This window comes from Petaurus breviceps, unplaced genomic scaffold (assembly GCF_028583685.1).
Source record: "Petaurus breviceps papuanus isolate PSGF00001 unplaced genomic scaffold, PetGlider_PUasm1.0 90503, whole genome shotgun sequence".
Lineage (NCBI taxonomy): Eukaryota > Metazoa > Chordata > Mammalia > Diprotodontia > Petauridae > Petaurus > Petaurus breviceps.
Window position 1 is genome coordinate 2,788,889 of NW_027187265.1, and position 23,777 is coordinate 2,812,665.

The 23,777-nt window shown below is 41.8% G+C and overlaps 2 protein-coding genes across 4 annotated transcripts in view; one reads left to right on the forward strand and one right to left on the reverse strand.

Moving 5' to 3' along the window:
- Positions 1-23,777, forward strand: part of TNNC2 (troponin C2, fast skeletal type) — a 158,378-nt gene that overhangs the window by 98,464 nt on the left and 36,137 nt on the right. The gene's annotated exons all lie outside the window — the stretch shown is intronic.
- Positions 10,020-23,729, reverse strand: ZSWIM3 (zinc finger SWIM-type containing 3). Of its 2 annotated transcripts, none has more exons than XM_069062744.1 (2): positions 23,187-23,729; positions 10,020-12,531 (listed from the first exon to the last, which is right to left on the reverse strand). In XM_069062744.1, exons 1-2 carry the CDS (start codon positions 23,339-23,341, stop codon positions 10,536-10,538), a joined length of 2,151 nt encoding a protein of 716 aa, XP_068918845.1. In that variant the 5' UTR covers positions 23,342-23,729; the 3' UTR covers positions 10,020-10,535. The 2 variants fall into 2 exon arrangements, with proteins under 2 accessions (XP_068918845.1, XP_068918846.1); XM_069062745.1 differs by lacking the exon at positions 23,187-23,729 and adding an exon at positions 12,866-12,904.

Here is a 23,777-nt window from a genome sequence, read left to right on the forward strand (position 1 = left end):
CATTTAAACCAAGAATTTGCTACTGGTAGTACAGAGCAGCATCTGATGCCTGATATTCCACGATAATGTCAACCAACACCTGTTTCTTTTTTGCCCCTGCTGCTGCTGCTGGGGAATCTGCAAGACACTGGTGGCCTTCAACAAACTGGTAGTGTCCACTTCTGGACTTGGTACCCTGGATGGCCTCTTTGGCTTTGCCACTGGCTACATGATGAACCTGGACCTCTAACCCACAACACATATCAGGCATGACCAAATAATGCCCAGATAATACTGGCTAGTCTCTACTTTGAGATGAAAACTTCCTTTGGTGGGTGATGAACATGATGCTGGGTGGCTCCTCTACCTACATGTGAATAGAGGATCTAGAGATGAAGAAGGCCCTGGAGCTGAACCTCAAAGAGGGTGAGAAGGTCAGTATGGAAGCATGAACTTTCTCTACCTAGTCTAAAACCTTGGATAGGGATGAGGGAGTTGGAGGTAGGAAAGAACCCTTCAGGGGGCAGGAGAGGACATCATGGAGGAAATATGTTGTCTTTGGGGGTGGAATCTTTAGGTCAGCAATTGGAGTGTCTATAGTATGGTATCCAGGGAGGGTGGGTATCACAATAAATCAAACTTAAAGCTAAACAATAGCTTCATGAAGTAAATTATTTCTATAATCATTGTGCCCATTTATGGTTTACAAAGTGTTTTCTTCATAATTGCCTCACGAGGAAGCTTGTACAAGTATTATCCCCATTTTAGAGATGAGTTATTTAGCCAGTGTCAGGAAATAAGATTGAAACTCAGGTCTTCCCACAATTATTCTTCATTATTCTTGCTACACCATGCTGCCTGAAAAGGGGCATCCACCCCTTTGTACAAAGGAGGTAAAGACTGCCAGGGAGGAAGAGAAGGAGGAAGAGAATGGGGCCTCCCTTCTGATATCCTCTTTCATGGGAGATGAGCTACCAATTGTTTTAAAAAGCCTCTAGTAGTCCCAAAATCAAGAATAGGGACTGAGAGTGGCCTTTGCACTTTAATCCTTTCCTTCATCCCTGTCCACAAAGTCACTTTGAAAGCAGTTGCTAAATTTGCTGCCCCTGCGTGTCAGAAGAAAAATATGGCCTTGGCCTCTGGGGTAGAAAAAATGGAATACACCGACCTCAGTATGTGAGAAGTGGAGAACCCTGGCTGTGAGAGGGAAGGGGGCGGGGGGGGGGGGTGGCCTAGTGTACTTTGGAAGGAAGATTAATTTGAACTCAGTTTCAGTGTAATAGCAATCCTGATCTCAGCCTTTGCTCTTGGAGGTGCCCTGTCCCTCACTTAGGGAAAATGCAGTCTTGCTCCTCAGTCCGTAGTTCACTTTTGACCTGGAAGACATCTGTCCTGTGAAGAAACAGCTTTTGGCTCAGAATACAGCATGGACAAAAGCCCTTTGGCTGCCCATGTCAGCTCTCAGCCATGGCTTCTGATGATCTCTTAAGTGATGGGGTTGGCTGAGGTTTTGTCTTTACAACCTGTGGGAAGCCTATCTATCCCTTGGTCTGCTGCTCACCTATTTTCTGGACTGTTATTTGGTGAAGGACATCCCACAGACAGGGATGAGACCTCTTCCAAGTTCTATGTGAGAGTGACATTTGACATCTTGCCTTACCTCTCTTCCCTCCTATCACCCCCGACTCCCCAACTGAGATGTTCATATGATGCCATTGTAGTAACTCCCCATTTTGTGAACATTCCCCATTTCTCCCCATCATAGGAGAGCTGCCTAGGAAACCTGCCCCAAACCCAACAAAGGCCAACCAGGCAGCAAACATGCCAAGTAAACCTGCCCAAGCCTGCTACCTGAAGCCCATAGCCCCCACCCCCACCCCGCTTCTGTCCAGTTCTCAAAATAGATTTGGGAACTTTCCAGTTGTGCAACAAATTGATTGCTAGACAACAGTCATTAAGCAATGCTATCCTTTGGCTTCTGTATTTTCTCTGCTTGCTCCCTTTGGTGACATTTATGTTGTGGCTTTTGTCTATATAAACCCCAAGATGTATATGTTCGGGGCTGCCTGATTTGGGTACATGACCTCTGGCAGTCCCTGGGTTAATTATGCTCCACAATAAATTCCATTTAAAATGATTAATGGTCTCCACTCACAATTCTTGTTACAACACCTCAAATGTTTTGAATAGTCAAGGAAAATGTAACTTCTTTCTTAATGCCATTTATGCCTGATCACAAAACAGGTGTCATATCCCCTATCCTGAGTGGGGTTTTGGCCCATCGTAGAATATTTTTTGTCTACCCATCCTTTTCCCTTCACGTGATCGATATTGAGTTAATTTGTTTTATGATTTAATAAAAGGCTGAGTGTGAAGAGCAAAAGAAAAAAAAAGATCACTGATAACTATGGAGAGAGCAGTTTCAAATGATAGGGCAAGGAGCCAGACTTTGAGGTACTGACTAGTGACCACATGGTGAAGAGATGGAAGCAATGTGTGTAGACAGCCCTTTGTAGGAGTTTGCCTATTTCTACCGGGATGGAACTGGGTAACATTTTACATAACCATAACTTCAAATGGTATGAGTTTGCATACATACCGTGTTTCCCTGATAATAAGACACTGTCTTATTAAATTTTTTGGACAGAAAAACACCAGAGGGCTTATTTTCAGGGGAGGGCTTATTTTAATGAACATTGACAGCAATTTTAATAAACAGGTAAATGTGAACAAAAAAATGTACCTTTATTCAATAAGCAAATCACTGGGGAAGAACAGGATGACGCGCTCACTGCTGCAGCTCTGATTGGATGCAGCTCGGAGCACGGCATGCGTTTCACCCGGGGGGGGGGAGACGGTGCATACAGAGGGTACCGTAATATAGTGTGTAGCTCAGGGGATCACCTTCACTACAGTAGCAATCTCAATAGGGCTTACTTTCGGGGGAGGGCTTATTATCGGGGAAACACGGTATATGTACCACTTCAGAGGATTCTTTTTTTTTTTCACTAATTGGGACCTCCACATTTAAGGTAGTTCAAAGGATTAGGAGAGTAGGGTTAAGTAAAAGTTTACGGATGCAGGGAGGTGGAGAACCTAGCCATGGTTCTAGGAGGTGGAGAAGTCAAGTGAAGAGAGACTAAAGACAAGGATAAAAAGAGAGAATAATCAAAAAGGAAAAGTGTTGGAAAGGCACTGAGGTAGAATCAAGATCCAAATGGTAGGGAAAACCCACCTCTTCAGACCCAAGATGAACATTAAGCACTTATGTGCTTATATAATAGCCACCATGGTAAGCCCTGGGAAAAGAAATACAAAATTGGGTCAGTCACTGCCCTCCTTTAACTCACATTCTGATGGGGAAGACAACACATAGGAGAGTTTTAGTAAGAGGAGTCACAGGGATATTGACTAATAGGTTCCCAATACTGTCCCCTGGAGGGCACTGGAATTATCCAGAGGGGTAGTAGTAACCTTAAGTGCATCTGGGGGGTGTTGAATAAAAATAAGGGGGTGGTGGAAGCATAAAGAAAGAAGATAAGAAAATTTTGAAAAACCTTTCATACATGTTTCATCTGTTGTGTAACAGAGTTAAAGTCATAGTGATTACATTATTTTCCAAATAAACACACAAAATGACAGTTATAACCAATCAGTGGTCAAGTCTGCCAACAGGTCTTAGCAAGAGAGAGCTGGCCGTTGAGCTTATTATGACGCATTGTCAGGGAGTCCAGCATTCATCAACAGGATATCTTTGTGTAATGACTTGCATTGTCAAAATTTCATTGCAGGAAAAACCCCACAAATTTACAATAAATTATTAAATTTAAGATGCATCATTTAAAAATCTATATACATATATATATATATTTGAAATGATGCAAACTTCAAAAAACCATTAAAGAGTTAAAGAAAGTAGATTTGGGGGGGGGACTGAGTAATTTTTTTTTAAGGGGGAAGTAAGCCAAATAAATTTGAGCATTTAGGCAGTCAACAGAAAAGATCATGGTACTGATTAGATTTCAAATCCTAATTGATTGTGGTTGAGGGGTTGAGTATACACAAACTGATGACAAATGGACCTTTTTTGAAGGTTAGACACATGCTCAGTTTGTGATTTTCTACTCACTGACTCACCAATAATTGGCCCCAGTATGGGAGTTCCAAAGCAGCATGGAATAAGTCCCCTCAGAGCATACATGGCCTCTGGAAGAAAGATAAAAATGTGGGATGAATAGGGTTTTTTGAGGCCTGGAGTGAGAGACATGAGGGTAATAACCTGTATTTTCCCAGTAAAGAAGGCAAGGGTCCTTTGCTTAGGGAAGGATAGTTAGTTGGAAAAGCCAAAGATTTCTCATCTAAATTGACCAAAGGAAGAAAGAATACATATGCACACAGAGTTGGGTATAGAAATACAATTTCACTCAACAGAGAAATAGGCAGGAAAGGGGAGAAGAGAGAATTGAGGGATTATTTCTAAGCAAAACAAACTCTCAAGTTGTACAAAAGTATTTATAGCTTTTTTGAGGTGGCAAATGGGAATCTGAGGGAGGATAAATAGGGGAAATGGTTGAACAAGTTATGGTATATAAATATCACGGAATACTGTTGTGCTATAAGAAATGATGAAGGGGATAGTTTCTGAGAAATCTTGGAAAACTTTATATGAACTGAGGAGAATGAAGTAAACAGAACTAGAACAGTTTATATAATGACAACAATAAGGTAAAGATAAAAAATTCTGAAAGAATTGAGAACTCTGATCAGTGTGATCACCAACCACAATTCCAGAATAATGACACTACCACCTCCAGATAGAGGTAAAAGGCTCAGAAGGTGGAGACACGATGGACATGGTCAATGCAGAAATTTGTTTTGTTTGGTTAGATATAGATATATAAAACCAAGCTTTTGTTTTTCTTTCTTCTTATTTCTCAATTGGGAGAAAAATACACACGTGTATATATGCATGTTTGTGTGTATATATACATGCATGCACACATATATGTATATGTATACACATGTATGTATATAAAATGTGTCCCAGTAATTAGATAATTTTTCGTGAATATGGTTAGCAGTTACATGAATTTCTCTAGCTAAGCTGGTGCTCATGTAGGAAGTGAGAAAGAGAGTGGTGAAAGAGAATGACAGAGTGATACAGGTTTTGGGTTTGTCCAAGTGTGACTGGTATTTTCTTTTTTTTTTTTAACTTATGTTTTATTTTATTTTAGTCAAATGTTTATTAACTTCTAGTTTACATCATTCATTTCCGGAAGATTTTGAGTTACAAATTTTCTACCTGTTTTTCCCCTACCCAACACCCCAGAATAGCGATCCCTCTGGATATCCCCTCCTCTAATCTGCTCTCTCCCATGTCTTTTCCCATACCCCCTCCAACTTTCCAGTAGGGCACAGTGGATCTCTGTGCCCCAGTGCCTGTATATCTTATTCCCCAGTTACATGTAAAATAACATTGATAATAGTGTATATATATATATATATATATATATATATATATATTTTAAACATTTGATTTTAAAACTTTGAATTCCAGATTCATTCCCTTCCTCCCTTGTCACCCACCCTTACTGGGAAGATAAGCAATTCAATATAGGTTGTACATATGTAGCTATGCAAAACATTTCTATAGTAGATATATTGTAAAAGACTGACTATATTTCCCTCCCTTCTATCCCACCTCCCACTTGTTCTATTCTCTACTTTGATCCTATCGCTTTTCAAAAGTGGGTGCTTCCAACTTACCTCTCCCCCAGCCTGCCCTCCCTTCCATCATCCCCCCTTTCATCCCCTTCACCCCTACTCTCCTGTAGGATGAGATATAGTATTTAGTGTGTATGTCATTCCCTCCCTAAGCCAAATTCAATGAGAATAAGGTTGACCCATTCCCTTTTGCCTTCCTATTCTTCCCCTCCATTAACCATTTTCCCTTACCTCTTCTATATGAGATAGTTTACCCCAATCTGTCTCTCCCCATCTCCTCTCATTATATTCCTCTCTCACCTCTTAATTTCACCTTTTAAGTATCATCCCTTCCTATTAAATTAGTCTTGTGCCCTCTATGTATACCTGTACACAGATATATACACATTCACATATATATTCATACACCCATATACCCTCCTACATAGACATATATATGTATGTGTGTGTGTATATATATATACATACATATACATTACATTTCTATTCCCTTCAATTATTCTCATACTGAGAAAAGTTTCATAAGTTACAATTATTGTTTTTCTGTGTAGGAATGTAAATAGTTCAACTTTGATAAGTTCCTTTTGCTTTCTTTTCCCTGTTTACCTTCTCATGCTTCTCTTGCTTCTTGTATGTGAATGTCAATTTTTCTATTCAACTCTGGTTTTTTCATCAAGAATGCTTGAAAGTCCTCTATTCCACTGAATGACCATATTTCCCCCTGAAACATGATACTCAGTTTTGCTGGGTAGGTGATTCTTGGTTTTAATCCCAGCTCCTTTGCCCTCCGGAATATCATATTTCAAGCCCTTCAGTCCCTCAGTGTAAAAGCTGCCAGATCCTGGGTTATCCTGATTGTGTTTCCACAATATTCAAATTGTTTCTTCCTGGCTGCTTGTAATATTCTCTCCTTGATCTGGGAACTCTGGAACCTGGCTATAATATTCCTAGGAGTTTTTTTTGGGGGGGGGATCTTTTTCAGGAAGTGATTGGTGGACTCTTTCAACCTCTATTTTGCTCTCTGGTTCTAAAACATCAGGGCAATTTTCCTTGAGAATTTCTTGAAGGATGATTTCTAGGTTCTTTTTTTGATCATGGCTCTCAGGTAGTCCAATAATTTTTAAATTCTCTCTCCTGGATCTATTTTCCAGGTCAGTGGTTTTCCCAATGAGATATTTCACACTGCCTTCTATTTTTTCATTTGTTTGGATCTGTTTAATAGCATCTTGATTTCTCATAAAGTCACTAGCTTCCATTTGCTCCAATCTAATTCTGAAGGAATGATTCTCCTCAGTGAGCTTTTGAGATTCTTTTTCCATCTGGAAAATTTGGCTTTTTAAGGCATTCTTCTCCTCATTGCCTTTTTTAGCCTCTATTGCCATTTGAGTTAGTCTATTTTTTAAGATGTGATTTTCCTCGGTCTGGCTGTTGACTCTCATTTCACAATTTTCTTGCTTCATTCTCATTTCTCTTCCCAATTTTTCCTCCACTTCTCTTATTTGGTTTTCAAAATCCTTTCTAAGCTCCTCTATGGCTTATAATCAGCTCGTATTTTTCTTGGAAGCTTTTGGTGAAGGAGTTCTGACTTCACTGTCTTCCTCCTATCCCATGCTTTGATCCTTTTTGTCCCCAAAATAGGAGTATAAAGTTGGGTTGCTCTGTTTGCTTTGCATCCTTTGCCTACTCATGTTGCCAATCAATTACTTGACTTTTGGGCTTTTTGCCACAGTAGGACTCTGCTACCAGAAGGGAGCTTTGTCCCAAATGCTGGGGTTTTCTCAGCTGCCAAAGGTATTAGTTGGGTGCCCTCTCTGAAGCCTCCACCTGCTCTGGCAAGCTGGTCACACACCCCAGGACCTCCACCCTAGACTGCAATCCAGATCCAAGCAGGTTAAAGCAAGAGTGATTACCCCTTAAGACTGGTCACTTGGTCCCCCTACAATCTGCAGGCCAGGAGCTGAAGCTGCCACGTGGCTGCAGCTGCACGGCTACAGTGCCTCAGCGGCTTCTCCCTCCTGGGGATAAGACTGCACTACAAACTACAGGATCCCAAAGTGCACACTGCACCGACTTCTCACTTTGTCCTCAGCATCTATGGGTTGATAATTCTGGAAATTGCCACAGCTGCTGGTGATCTGAAGTCCCTCCAGCTGGCGATTGGTCAGGCCGCCCCTGAGGCTAAAACCTCCGGCTCAGGGCTGGGTCGGCTCCCAGAACGCTATGCTGGCTGCTCCCTGCCAGCCTGCCAGACTGTCCTCAGTGGGAGGTTAGCTTCTCTGTGTCATTTTGTGGGTTCTGTAGCTCCAAAGTTTGTTCAGAGTCACCTTTCACATGAATTGGTGGTGGTGGGAGCCAGAGCCCCATGTAAGTCCTGTTTCTACTCCACCATCTTGACTCCACCTCATTACTGGTATTTTCTGATTTCTACTTTCTCAATTTATTCTTCCATCGCCCCACCCCTATGCCCTCCCCCTTAAAATTGCTTTGTATTATTTTGTACATGTTTACTTCTATACCTGTATTTCTAGTCAAATGGGAAAGTGACTGAAGGGCAGCTGATAACATATGGTCAACTATGAAGTCAAGCCTTTTAAGGGAGCGACTACCATGAGGTTGTGATGAGGATGAAGACTGAATTTAGGAAAGATGAGGCACAAGGTGGGATGAAGGATAGATTCCAGTCAAACAGAGGAACTTCAGAATTCTGGATAATGGAGGTGGGACAATTATGGGTGATGGTCAGATCAGGAGTATGATTATCCCTTTGTTGGCTGAGTTAGAGAAAAGACTTAAGGAGGGTCATAAACTTGGCATTAGAGGTAACATTAATGTATATATTTAATTAAAGAAAAAGTAGAGTTGCAGTAAAAGGAAGACTATACAAGCCAGCAACTGAACTTGAGAAAGCAGGGACCTCCAGGTCAGCAGATGGCTGCAGCAAGGAGCGGTCTGGAAGTGACCATGAGGAATGAAGTACATGCCTTGTCCTCCACTAGTCCTGTGTTTCCAGTGAATGAGAGGAGCACCTGCTGCAGAGGGTGGCCAAGGACGAGATCCAGGCTCCTGAAAGTCCAAAGTGAAGGACACTAGAATTAAGGGAAGTACATTAACAATTCAAAAATTTCCACAGGGAGAAGTAAGAGGGTAGATGCTAAGAGGGGAAGAGCAAGGATAGTGATGGTAATATGGTGAAAGATAGGAGAAGAGTATATTTGCTTAAACAGGTGTTAACTCTGAAGTATATAATATTCCAAGAGGAATGAGAGCTAAGAATTTTGGCTGTAACCAGCTAGGTTGGTAGTGGTACAACCCTACCTTTAGGGTCATTTATGACAAAAGTATGAAGTAGGTTCTAGGCCTCACCAATTCACAGGATGCCAGGATCCTGTAACTCTAAGATCCTAAGGTTGAAGAATAAAGTGGTTATCTGGGCCATGAGGATTAAGCTGAACTCAGTCAAAAGCTTCAACAGACCATCTTCCAAAAATGGCTGAGAATTAGGCACTTCAAAGATATTGCTACACAAGGTAGGTACATCCTATCTTATAAATCAATGCCTCCCAAGTAATTAAGACCTTCAAAAATAGCTTGAATCCATCACCACTGTGTGTCTTGTGATAGGAATTAATACTTATAAGCCACTTTCCCTCCCGAGGCCTCAGTCATGTGAATAATTCACATTTCTATACTACTTAAAGATTTTCAAGAACTACCTCCCAACAAGCCAATGAGGTTCGTTAAAGAGCTGTGATTTCTTGGTGTGAGAACTCACTCTGCTCATCAGTATATTAGAAAAGAATTACCTGAAGCTTGAGTTCTCAGTTACCTGAGAAGTGAGGTGAATTGTCCATTCTCAAAGAACTATTGTCAGAGGCTGGATTTGATCCCAAGTCTGCCTGGATCCAAGTCCAGCATTATTCAACTCCACCGTCTCCCTAAGGATTATGGATTATTATTCCATTGTAATAGTGAAGGAACCTGAGGCTCAGAGAGGTTAATGAATTTTCCCATTTTCACTCAACTGTTAAGTGTCAGAGTTAAAATAAGAAACCACACCTTTTCTTGAGTCTTCAAATTTGACACTGCTCTCAATCTCTAAAAGTCTTTCTGTTCTAAGATCCAATGATATCCTAATTCATACAAGGAAGGAGCTATATGCCTTTTTGCATCAACATATCAAGTGCTATAACATGGGTCTGGTTAGTTCTAATGGGTAACAGTTGTTGACTCAGAGGTGGATTCTTTTAAATTTAATACAAGCTCCTCCTTGTTTCTCTCCAAGAGACACAGCTCTATCCATAAAGCAAACAAACGGGTTATTTAAAAAAAAATCAGACAACTTTTATTAATATTGCAAAGAAGACAAGTATAGTGACAATCTCTTTGTATAGCAGCAACATGAAAAAAACCCTTTTCCCTTCTTTCCTGAACTGCTCCCTTGCTAGATCCTGACTAGATCTGTTCTGGAGAAGAGGAGTCTCAGCCTCAGAGTGGGTAGGAACTGACCTATGTAAGAGATCCCTCAACATGAACACAGCTTTGTTGGAACACATTCAACCTTTGGGAGAAGGATGTCAAGAAAAGGAATAGGGCATTTTGGCCCTTTCCTAATCCCGAGGACCAACCCAATTTTCCCAGTCACAGGTATAAGGACACAGACACACCAGTGGTACTGACCAGCTGAGGACAAAAGTGTGGTCTCATCCCTCAATTCATCATCAGCCCTGCCTGGGATGAGATGGGGACCAACAAAACAAGACAGGAGGGGCTTGGGTGTGGACTAGCCCCACCCGTTTTGCTTTCTAAAGAGGTCTTTGGCTTTATTAGGTGTCTCAGTCTAGGAGTATTGTGGTCCCAGAATGAGGGAGCCTCTCAGCTTCCTCCTGCTTCACCCAGAGGAAAGGGAGATGCCCTACATCGCTGTAGTCTCCCAATTGCTGATCAATCTCTGTCAGCTCACAGGGCTCAGCCCATATATCCACAATCTTCCCCAAAGTAGAACAGCGTTCCTCCAGCTCTGCTCCTTCACTCTGCATCAGCAGATTGGCCAACTCCCTACTGAGGCTCTGGATCACATCCCTTCTACCCTCTTCCCAAGCCTGGTTGATGTTCAAGTCTTTGACAGGGTCCTGAAGCTCCCCATGGGGCCCGAGGAGGTACTGGTACCGCTTCTGCCACCGCCTGCACACCATGGCCTCCCTCACAGGTTCCTTGTTGGTGTGAAGCATAGCGAGGATGTGGCGGCAAGGTAAATGATAGCGCTGCTGGAAGGAGCAGCTGCAGTTGCACCCGTCCTTGCTAACCTGATGGGAGTCTTCAAGCAGCTGGACCTCTACTGCACCACCAGCCATTTCGACCAGCTGGGTGGAATTCCGCACGACTTCCCACTCACTGTGGCAGAGCTGGTAGGCAAGCTCAGAGCCATTCTTATGCAAGGCCTCGAGCATGTCACCCCAAAAGGCCTTCTGCATCTGGGGCTTTTGCTGTGACGGCTGCTGAGAATGCAGGGGGGTGGCTTCATTAGGAAGCTTGGATGTCTTAGACAGGTTTGATACATAGCTATCTGTGGCTTCCTTGGGTCTCAAAGGAATAAAACCCTTTGGCTTGGCCTTACCCCCACTAGGGAGAAGTTGGGGAGAGTTCTTCGGTCGTTTGGTGTTGAAAAAGTCAACATAATCTACAAAACGCAAAATGCAGCCCACCAGGGACTGCTGTTCCCTGAAGAGACTAGATACTTTACTAGTAACCAGGTCAAGGCTGTCCATGTAGGTACTACAGGCATGAAGACCTTTCCTGGCATGCATATACCAAAGCAGCTCACAAGAGAACCAGTGGACCTGCAGGTAGCTATAGAGGTCCTTGTCTAGGAGGGTCTCTGCCATCCTAGAGAGTTTCTGTAGGCCAGGGCCTGAGGCAACAAATACTGCTTCTCGCAAAGCTTCCTTCATCAGATGCTTGAAAGACTGACTGGCCCGACTCCTCTGCAGCTTCTTCTCTAGGAGGCGGGCTGTATGGTAGATGGAGAGAAGCACTCGAGCTAACGGGAAGAGCTCCTGCACCACTTCACGGTGCTGGAATGATGGTTCCACAAAGATGACCCTGACCTTGGACCAGTCAGAATTGAACTCAGTGAAGACACTCAGCATCTTGGCAACAGAGGAAGACGTCTCTTCCCTGAGCACCGCAAAGTGTACCACTCGTCCCTCCCGCTCCTTGCTCTCTACCAGGAAGGCATAAAGCACGTGACCATGGGCATTTTCAACCCGGTGCAGCAGGAGGTTCTCTGGGAAGCGAACAAAGAGGTCCTGCATCTTGCTACTCTGGAAGCTGAATCGGTCGAGGTCTTGGTTGCTGCCCACACTGAGAGACGCCATGGATCCCATGTCTGCCTTAAGGAAATTCTTCATCACTTCCGCCACATGAGCCAGGTCCAAAGGGGTGATGCCTTTTTGCCTTAGTTCAGGAAGAACAGGGCCCTCATGGGGGAAAGAGGAGGGCTCAGCTAACGGCGTCTTTGCCGCGCCAGCATCCTCAGAGATGGCCTCCCCGTGCTGGGGTTCCACCCACCACAGCTTGGACTGCAGTGTGACAGAGGGGTCTGCCCGGGGGTTCTTACACAGTTCTCTCTGCCCAGGGGAGGAGCTGGCTCGTGGGGCAGCAGCAGTTTTGCTTTCAACGTGAATGTGCTGGGTGTTCAGTTCACTGATGAACAGTCTGTCTAATTCCTCATCATACTGCAGGACTAAGTAAGCTGGGCACATGCTGGGCTCCACCTTCTGCTTTCTGTATGACTGGGCTCGGGTACAAACAAATTTCACTTGCATATACCTGAGGAAGAAAGAGGAGAACAATAAAGACGCTGCAACGCTAGGTTTGATTTCCTTAAGTCTAAGGGCCCCAGTATGCAACATCCTAGGGAATCCCAGGAGTACAGTCAAAAGACTGAAGAAGCACCATCCAGCAACATGAAAGTAAAGAGAGAAGGCACAGCTCATGTGCAAGCTCAGTGCCACTGCAATAAAGTAAAGGTAAGTGGTCCTAATTCACAGTTTTGGTCAGAAGGCTAAGAGCTAGAATCGACCTTGGAGATAAGCTAACCTAAGTTTCCCAACGCCCCCCACAAAAAACTGAGGAACAGAGAAGTAAAGTCCAATGCTCTTACCATTAGCACAACACAGTGTGCTATCATGGAAATGATTCTAGAAACTTAGAGCAGGAAGGACTTCAGAGGTCATCTAGGCCACCTCCTACTCAAATATGAATTATCTTTTACATCATCACTGCCAGATAGTTATGTAGCTCATAGACCTCTAGTAACAAGGAACTCACTTCCTTCTGAGGCAGACAATTCTATGTTAGAACAGGTCTAATTGAAAGGAATGTTTTCTTTGTATGAAGCTGAAATCTCCCTCATTGTAACTACCACCCACTGATGCTGGTTCTGTCTTCTAAAACCAGGCCAAGTACATAGAATTTCTGATTCATTTCCCTTGCATCCCTTCTAAAGATGCCAAACCAAATAGCTCTGATAACTATTAGCTCTGTGACTGTGGATGTCACGTCACCATTCAGACCTTAAGCTTTTTTACCTATAAATTTCAGTGGATTTTAATTGTTTCTCTTGATAGGACAGATCCCAGCCCATCCATGCCTTCTTATGCTAGACATGCCTCTTTTCCACATCCTCTCATAAGTTTTCCATAGTCTACCCATTTGTAACTCAAAATCTGGTGGAAACGAATGATGTAAATTAGAAGTTAATAAAGCATTAAAAAAACAAAAAGAGTCTACCCAGCCCAGTGCAGGCCTATCTCAATTTCTCTTGATATTATGTAGAATGTAGCAATTCTAAGGCTCTTACTTTCTATGGGATCCTTTTATTCACTCTCTGCTAATCTGTGGCTACTGAAGATGTGGTCGTAGGACCCAAAGCAGGGGAGCATCATATTAAGACACATACATCAGGTAGGGTGTTATGATCAATGCTACTCATTATTTGCCGATTTCTCTCACTCTTCTCCCTCTGGAGTCACCACTTTCTCTCTCCAAATATGGAAAAGGATTTTATAATAAGGAATTCTACCTGGAGTCCCAGTCTTCCTTATAGAAACCCCCTTGCCCACCTATCTGCATCTTACCTATCTAGTTATTTCAAGTACCACACCCTGAGCAAATAAATGCCTTTGCCACAATAGTCTCTCCCTTTTTGTGAATTAAGGGCACTTGTTATAACTTAATCATACACTACCCTGTGCTATCTTGAATTATTATTTTATTCTTTGACTTTTCATGTGTTTTTCTTCATAAAGAGGACTAAATCTCAACTTCTTAGCCTGCTATTCAAGGTCTTCTACTACATGGTAATCTCTACATTTTCCACTTTCTCTTACTATATACTTCCACTTATGTTATCCTAGCTAATCTGCAATATAATCATCCTTAACTTTCCCAGGGGTAACGTTGCTGGAAAATGGTGCAAAACAGGGTGGCTAGGTGGCACAATGAATAGAGAACCAGCCCTGGAGTCAGGACGACCTGAGTTCAAATCCAACCTCAGACACTTAACACTTACTAGTCGTGTGACCTCGGGCAAGTCACTTAACCCTGCCTTCCCCCCTCCAAAATAAACAAATAAATAAATAAAAAGAAAATGGTGCAAAACTAAAAAAAAAAAACTTGGATGTTGATACATTGAGCCTCTGGGAAAGAGGGGGTTAAGTTCTGTCAATCACCAAAAAACTGTAATCTTCCCTTTTTTTAATTAAAAAAAAACTGTAATCTCACACTAGAAACTGCTAGAAATACACTTTTCTACATACAATTCTTTATAACAAAACATCAGTTTTGATATTATGCACTTTTCCTAACATAATAACCCATAAAATGCAATACACAAAATAAAACTGGTCACATGCAAAACATTTTTTCTTGCCAGTAGTTTCTTAGAATTCTGTGATGTTTCATGCTAACATCTTGTTAAAAAAAAATAAAACAAAACAAACCATTGATTTCAGACAACATTCACTTTTTATAACACATGAAATCTATAGTACCATAACTACCTTCCTCCTTTTTGTGGACATAATGCATCATTGATTCCTTAACACCAAACTCCGGGCTGACAATGGTTGCAGAAATTCTGGCAAGAAGTTTTATCTAACATCTTTATTTCCTTACTAAGTGGTATCACTGGCTTTGCACACTTGGGCTTAGTGCCCAAAGGACTTGTACTACTTTTAAGGACCATAACTAAAAAACAAAACTTGAGTTTTCAAGGCAAACAATTAAACTATACAATGAATCTAAGGAGCTATCTTTAGAATGGTAGGGTGAATGAGACCAGTGCCTAGTAAAATACCAACTGCTCCACAAACTTTTGTCCATTGTGCCTCTCACTAGCCTGGAATGTGCAGGGTTGCTAAGACAAAAGTGAAAATGAAGTTACAAATAAAATCACACAAATGCTTAAAGTTGCAAAAATTAAGCCCTTGAATACTGAGGACTGTCTTTACTTGTTACCCTTCATGACATCCAGCACTTTCCCACCTTCATGCCTTTGCCTGTACTGTTTTCTGCACTCTCTTCCCAAACCCTGTTGAAATGTTACAAGTCCTAGTTCCAACACTTACTATTCTAGGAAGCTTTTCTTGAACGTTCCAGTAAGAAATAGTTTTCCTTTTAAATTTACACAGCATTTTTTCTGTATCTAATGCTTATCATAGACTATGCTATACTGTAATTACTTACTGCATATTTATTTTATTGTACTGTGTATTATCCTTCCTGTTAAACACATCACGAGCACATAAACCATGTCTTAATCATCCTTGTATTTTCTGTAACAGCTAACAAAGGGGTACATTACAGGCATTCAGTAAATGCTTGCAGCACTAATATTCTATTTCTTTTCAAAGGTCTCAAGAAGCAGTTTTCATAGGCATTGATGACTACCACTTACCATTTACTAATCACTGTGCAAGCATATATCTGAACTCAGGCTTTAGAAACTAAAATATGTTTCTTTCATACTTTCCTTTAGAAAAGCAAAAAAAAAAAAACCACCCCAAACTAAAACCCCAAGAAATCCCACCCCAACCTATCTTCCCCTCTCAAGGAGCTCACAATCTAATGGGGGAGACAATACACAAACAATTATGTATGCAAAAGATACAAGGTAAATTGGATGTAATCTCAGAGAGAAGACACTAGCATTGAGGGGGATGAGGCCTCTTGTAGAAGGTGGGATTTCAGCTAAGTTTTAAAAGAAGCCAGGGAAGCCAGGAGGTGGAGATAAAGAAGGACATTCCAGGAATGGAAAACAACCATGGAAAAAGCATAGGATTGAAATGAAAATTGTTCTATTTGGCCATGGGTGGCAGAACTAGAAACAGTAAGGATCAACTGTAGAGAGACAGAGTTCAACAATTCAGTTGGATGGACAAAGCTCATCCATCAATTATTTATACATGCACACACATGTGCACATGCACACAGAGAAGCAATACAATATAAGGGATATATCATCTAACTTGGAGTCAAGTCAGAAAGTTCTGGGTTCAAATCCTGTCTCAGACATTTACCAGGTATGTGGCCTGGGTAAGGCATTTAATATCTTGGTCCCTCAGTTTATTCACCTGTAAAATGAAGGGGCTGGGCTTGAAGAAAGGCTTCTAACATCCTTGATAGCTCTAAATCTATGATCCTATACTTTGGGTAGACATCACAAATGGACCTTAAATTGGACCCAGAATTGAAAAGAGAAGAATAGGCTAGATTACTTTGGGAAAATTGGAAAGTTCTTCTAATGACCCCTGAAACAAAGGCCTATCTTTTTCATTCCAATATTCTCCTAATATTGTTGTATGGGTTTTCAGTTGCTGAACTCTGCCATCTCTGAAGAATGCAAATGAGGATCATCCAGAAGGCAACAGAAGGGTTCCTGGTAAGGATGGGTAAGCAGAAATATATCATGGATATGGGATCAAAAGAACAGGCAAAGTCAAGAATGTCTTAAAAATAATGTAAGATTCAAAAAGAAGATAGACTAGTCACATAGCAATGGCAAAGAATAACCAATAGGCCACTGTTATCCTTGTGGCGTCAAGAGAAAGTAAGATGGATCCCTGTAATGAACTCCTGAGAGAGTCATACAGCCATTTGAGTTTATTATAAGAAAAACCTTCCTAAACACCTGAGCTACCAAAAAGTAGGATGGGGTGCCTTAGCAAGCAGTCAATTCCTTCCTCACTTGGAGGTCAGATAATCACTTGTCAGGGATGAGGAAGAAAGAATTCCTGTTTGGGTACAGGTTAAACAAGAAGAACTAAGGTCCCCTATGAATCAAAGATTAATTGATGGGTGGAACTGGTCACACACCCCCTCCTTGGGAGTATTATTACCATTACTGAATAAACTCTTAGCTGCTTACAATGAGGGCCAAGGTATTTTACCCTCCTGTTTGCAGACTCTTAGTTAGCATGGCAGAGCTTGAGCCTAGCTGGTCTTGCTACTCTGTAAACAAAACTAAGAAAAACAGGATGTGCCTATATTGACATCACTAGGGTGAAGGGAGCAAGATCTGAAAGATGCCTACATCTCCTATTGGTACAGTATATGGACAGCTACACAGCTGATTAGGCTATAAAAAAGCCTACATAGTTTTGGTAAAGCAAGGAAGCAATACTCAAAATTACTGATCAAACTTGCCACAAGAACATTCTTTCTAAGATCCCTTTTTGTCAACGATACCACTGTTCTCCCCAGCTTAGACTAAAAAGCTTCAAGTTGTTTGCTACTAACAAACCATGTAACCTTGTTAGACCCAGACATATTGTCTGGTAATTTTTTTTTTTTAATGTATAACAAGGACTAAGCCTCTTCCCCTCTTTGGGACTCAGTTCTCTTCTTAAACTGATGGAGTTGGGAAAGATGATCATTAAAGTCCCTTCTGGCTCTAGCATTCTATGTATGATGTTTCTAACCAGCTCTAACATTCAATTCCTTTTCCTCCTTTCATCTCCTATAGTCATCATAATAATAATAATATAATGTCATCACATTCTAAAGATTCTTTCTATAACTCCCCTCCTTTTCCCTCTCTCCAATTGCCCCTTTCCATTCCCAGTGCACAGTGTGATATAATGGGAAAAAACAACATGGTCAGGTACTGGTCTTGAATCTCTGTTACTTATTAGCTTGGGAAAATGTGGGGGGTAGGGGGTGGGGGTGGGTCTTGCAATCCTGAATACTATAGTTCTAACCTAGAACCTTTTTAAACTCATAGTTAATTTATAATAGTCATAATTAGTCTGCCACTCTTTTATCACTCACTGGATCCTTAGGTAACACTACTAATTTATGTTGTTTCCTTTTCAATATCCCTGTATTAATATTATTGTCTCAAATGAATTGAGTTTCCCTAAGGTTATAGACAATGTTTTAAGATAGAGTACGAAGGGGGCGGCTAGATGGTGCAATGAATAAAGCAATGGCCCTGGAGTCAGGAGGACCTGAGTTCAAATCCAGCCTCAGATACTTAGCACTTGCTATCTGTGTGACCTTGGGCAAGTCACTTAACCCCAATTGCCCTTCCTCCCCCCTTCCAAAAAGCAAAAAAAAACCCAAACAAAAACAAATAGATAAAATGCAAAGAATACTGGACTCAAAGCCAGGAATACTGGGTTTAAGTCTTGGCTCTTTAAATTACTTTATAACCTGTTTGGGTTTTTTTTTTGCTTTTTGGAGGCAATTGGGGTCAAGTGACTTGCCCAAGGTCACATGGCTAGTTTTTGTTATAAGTGTCTGAGGTCGGATTTGAACTCAGATCCTCCTGACTCCAGGGCTGGTGCTCTATTCACTGTGCCACCTAGCCACTTCCTAACTAGCTGTATAACCTTGAGCAAGTCAGTTTCTCTCTGAGCCTCAGGTTCCTCATCTATAAACCTGAGGAGAGGTGCTCTACTGACTCCAACAGAGTTCCCCAACCTGTGGGGGACCATAGAGTAACAACTGCAAGGCCTGGTAATCCAAGTGTCTCCAAGTTCCATTACTTAGATATGCATGTAGTTCCAACAAAATATGTAGGACAAACAGTGAGCCTTGTGCTCACAGATTTATGTCACTGATCCTTCATTTATGGCCAAAAGGGAGAAAAAAATTCTTTACAGTTAACCTTTGCACAAAAGTACCAAGTGACTTCTGGCTATGTGTTCTTTATGACTCATAAAGCTGTGAAGTATATGACGTTTTTGAAGTTGTTTGTATAAATGGATTTTCTGCATTTGTTGCATTGATATCTAAACAATGAAACAAGCTGAATGTGAAACTCCATCTAAGATTGGAATTTTCATCACTCCCACCAAGCTGCCAGTCTCAGAAAGTTGCAAAACAGCAGCAGCAGTAATCTCAATAGAAAACTCCATCAAATAAATATAACAAATAAGCAAAAGCAACCTTCAAGAATAGGATTATTTTAAGGACCAGCTAGGTGGCGCAGTGAGTAAAGCGCTGGCCCTGGAGTCAGGAGGACCTGAGTTCAGTTCAGGCCTCAGACACTTAACACCCACACACAAAAAACTAGCCATATAACCTTGGGCAAGTTACTTAACCCCAATTGCCCTCCAAAAGGCAAAAAAAACAACAGGATTATTTTGCATATGTATTTCTAGTTTTCAAATGTTTAGAGAGATTTGTGAAAAATAAAATCCAAATTATTATTAAAGTGCTAAAGAGTTCTCTTTTCTTTATATCAATGGATAACAATGGTAGTAAAAATAGGGATCCATGACATAAACAAATAGAGTCTGTCTACCTACTAAACAAAGCCAGGAACCCTTGGACTACAAATTCTCCCATCAGACTATCTACTTGCCACAATTATGCGTGTGGTCTATGGCCTTATATTAATCAATAGCTTTTCTTCTTACTGATTCACTTTGTATGTGGCTTCCTGACTATTTTTCCTAACATATGATTAGTGTGGTTTAAAGAACACTGAAATAGAACACAGAAGGCACGGATTTTCTTTCTCATCACTCATTTGGGCAAGTCACTGGGCTTTTTTCAGCCTTAGTTTTTTGCCTAGGAAAAATGGAGGTAATGATCTCTGGCCTACATACCATAATGTTTTAGAGGTTGAATAAAATGATGTATAAAGAAATGGTTTATAAATAGTAACATGCTCCTATAGATGTAAGAAGTATAATGAGTCATATTTCTATACTACTTTACAAGGTAATTTCCTCACAATAGCCTGATGACATAAGGAGTTGAAGTCTGTAGAAGTTTTATTCTCTCTATGTCACAGATGACAGAATAGCCCTGACTATGACTTTACAATTCATTTGGCTCTTAGAACAAACTAAAAGAGTCTGGAGGGCAGGGACTATATAGATTATTTCTTTCATATAGTGCTAAAGCACAGTGCAGAGTGCCTAGAAGATACTTAGTAAAGAATTCATTCACAAGCTTCAGACCTAGAAAGGATCTTAGTGATCACCTGGTCCAGCAACGTCATTTTACAGAGAAGAAAATCGAGTTCTTTTGATGTGATATGGTTGTAATTTGAGGATCCCAAAATTTGTATATAAGTGAGATGCAGTACTTTGTCATGCTAAGAGAGACTGGGATATGAAGTCAGGAGGCTTCAGTTCAAGTCTTAGTTGAGTCACTGATTTATGTTTGAGCCAAGTGTTTTCTTTTCTTTGGGCCTCAGTTTCCTCATCTTTTTTTTTTTTTTTTTGCAGGCAATTGAGGTTAAGTGATTTGTCCAAGGTCACAAGGCTAGTTTTTGTGTTAAGTGTCTGAGGCTGATTTCAACTCAGGTCCTCCTGACTCCAGGGCTGGTGCTCTATTCACTGTGCCACCTAGCCGCCCCTCCTCATCTTTTAAATGGAGAGAAAATATCTGATTGATTTTATTATAAGGGAATTGCACTAGGACAGTGTTCAATTTCAAGTCAATTAGACAATTATTAAGCAAATTTATAGCTAAATCACAGCTAGGGACAACTGTAGGGGTGTATTATGTGTGCAAATAAGGGAAGGTTTTTAGGAAGAGTAGGACCTGAAGTGGGTCTTGAATAAATCTAATTTCAACAAAGATATAGAAAGAGTACATTCTAAGTCATAGGTTCCCAAAGTGGGTGCTACCGTCCCTGAGGGGGTACTAGAATAATTCAGGGGGGTGGAAGTAGCCTGGAGTGCAATTGGGGAAAAGTCTTGGAAAGGCACTGGGGTTGAATTAAGATCACAAATGGTAGGGAAAACCCACCTCTTCAGACCCAAGATAAGCAATAAGCACTTATGTGCTTATATAATAGGCACTGTGGTAAGCCCTGGAAAAACAAATACAAAACTGGGACAGTCACTGCCCTCCTTTAGCTTACATTCTGATGGAGAAGACAACACATGGGTGGTTTTGGTTAGAGGAGTCACAGGGATATTGACTAATAAGTTCCCAAAGTTGGCAATAATGGGGGGGCCAGACGGGGGGAGGGAGCAAGAGGGGGGGTGGCGGTAGAAGCCTGGAGTGCAACTGGAGGACATTGAATAAAAATAAGGGGGTGGTGGAAACATAAGGAAAGAAGAGAAGAAAAATTTTAAAAACCTTTCATACATGTTTCATATGATATGTAAGAGTTAATGTAGTGATTACATTATTTTCCAAATAAACACACAAAATGTGAGATACCGTGTGTCCCTGATAATAAGACACTGTCTTATTAATTTTTTTGGAAAGAAAAACACCAGAGGGCTTATTTTCAGGGGAGGGCTTATGTTGTCCTGCCTCAGCTCTCCTCCCCGGCACTGCTCTCAATGGCGCCAGCAAGCAAATCACTGGGGAAGAACAGGATGACGCGCTCACTGCTGCAGCTCTGATTGGATGCAGCTCAGAGAGCGGCGTGCATTTCACCCGGGGGGGGGGAAACAGTGCATACAGAGGGTACCGTAATGTAGCATGTAGCGCAGGGGATCACCTTCACTACAGTAGCAATCTCAATAGGGCTTATTTTCGGGGGAGGGCTTATTTTAGAGGAATCTTACACAGTAAGGGGAGGGCTTATTTTCGGGATAGGTCTTATTATCGGGGAAACACGGTATAACCAATTAGTGGTCAAGTCAGCCAACAGGTCCTAACAAGCAAGTGTTGGCAGGTGAGCTTGTTGCTTATCTTCAGGAAGTCCAGCATGCACTGGCAGGAATATGTGCATGTAATGACTTGTTTACAATACAGTACTATAGGGTTACATGACCCAATCTTGCATCATCAAAATTTCAATGCTGGAAAACCCCCACAAATTTACAATAAATTATTAAATTTATATGTCTATATAATATTTTTAAATGATGCAAATTTTTTTTAAAAAATTAAAGGATTAAAGAAAGTAGATTTCCAGTGGGGTGCTAAGTAATTTTTCTGACAAGGGTCAAATAAGTTTGGGAATCTCTGTTCTAGGCCCAGGGAAATGATAAGCATGAGTTGCATGAATTGGGAGTAGGCAGGATGGGATAATAACAATTGCTATTTCTATAACACCTACTATTTGCCAGGCACTTTGCTAAGCACTTTACAGATATTCTCAGTGGAGCCTCACAACAACCCCATGAAGTAGGTGCTATTATTATACGAATTTTACAGTTGAGAAAACTGAGGTAGAGGTTAAATGACTTCCCCAAGGTGACACTACTGAAGTCTGAGGACATGTTTGAATTCAGGGTTTCCTGACTCCACAGCACCACATAGATGATCAGGGAAGAGCTAGTGGCCTAATCAGGCTAATAAAAATAATTCACACACGTATATATATACTGGGTTTTTGAAGCCCTTTAAATACATTATATTTCATTTGATCTTCTCAATAACCTTGTGATAGGTAACAATCTTATCCCCATTTTACAGATGGGGAAACTGATGCTCAGACAGGTTAACTGCCTTATCCAAGGCACCTAATTAGTATCTGAAGCAGAATACTAGTTTAGGTCTTCTCCATTACAAATCCAGCAGTCTATCTACCATATCAGGGCTGCCTCTGTCTACTCTAGGATACCTGGAAGGCAGTAGAATGAACTAATGGTACAGTGGAATGAGGGTATAGATTTCATTTTGTAAGTCACAGGGCGCCACAGCAGGTTATAGAGCAGGAGAGTGACACAGTCAGCACATCAGAGAGCAGTGTGGTGCAAGGGAGAAAAGACTGGATCTACAAAGGAAAGGCTTAGGGGGACTCCAATCCCAGCTCTACATCTCAACAGGCCACATGACCTTTGACACTTTCACCTCTGTACTCTTCTGTAAAATGAAGGTGGCCTAGAGGAAGTTCAAAGTCCCCTCTTGGGTCCTCAATCCCGTGAAACCTAAGCACGTTGTGGGCGTTGGCCTGGCACCATGGCCAGAGGAGGAAGGAGTGCTTCGGCTGCTCCCCTTCCCTGGCATCCCCACCCTCTGCACCCAGGCCCGGGGGAAGGCAGGGCGGGCACTCTTACGTGATGTCCTCACGGATGGAGGTGCCATGGTTGAGGTTATGGAAGCGGACGGAGATGCAGTCCCTCAGCCCGAAGGTGTATTTGTTCTCTCTCTTGTAGGCACTGAAGCACTCCTTGAAGTCCTCAAAGGTCTGGAAGTGGCTGCCCAGCTCCATTGCTACCCTCCACCTGGATGAGCAAATGGGCCCCTGGGCATGGAGCGCTACCAGAGGGGTCAGAGGTCACTGGAGGGGTCAGAGGTCACATAGATGCTATGAGGTGTGCAGAGGGATCCATATATGGCACACTGTGGATCTTTGTGGCCCAGAAGTTGACATTAAGGAGGTGCCCCTCAAACTTCCCCCAAGCCAATGTTCAAACGAGTGTTGCTAGAGCTATGGAAACCTGGCAGTTGGAGAGGAATAGGGGAGGGAGAAGACGATCCTCCGTACTTATTATCCAGACCCTAAGCACCGCCCCCTCATGGGGAGACCGAATCACAAGCTAGATCCTCAAACGGGCTTCTCCCTGAGCCAGTTGTAAAAAGAAGCATGAGCAACAGGCCTGGAGATGGACGGGAAAGACGACCAATGAATATCTGGCTCCCGCCTC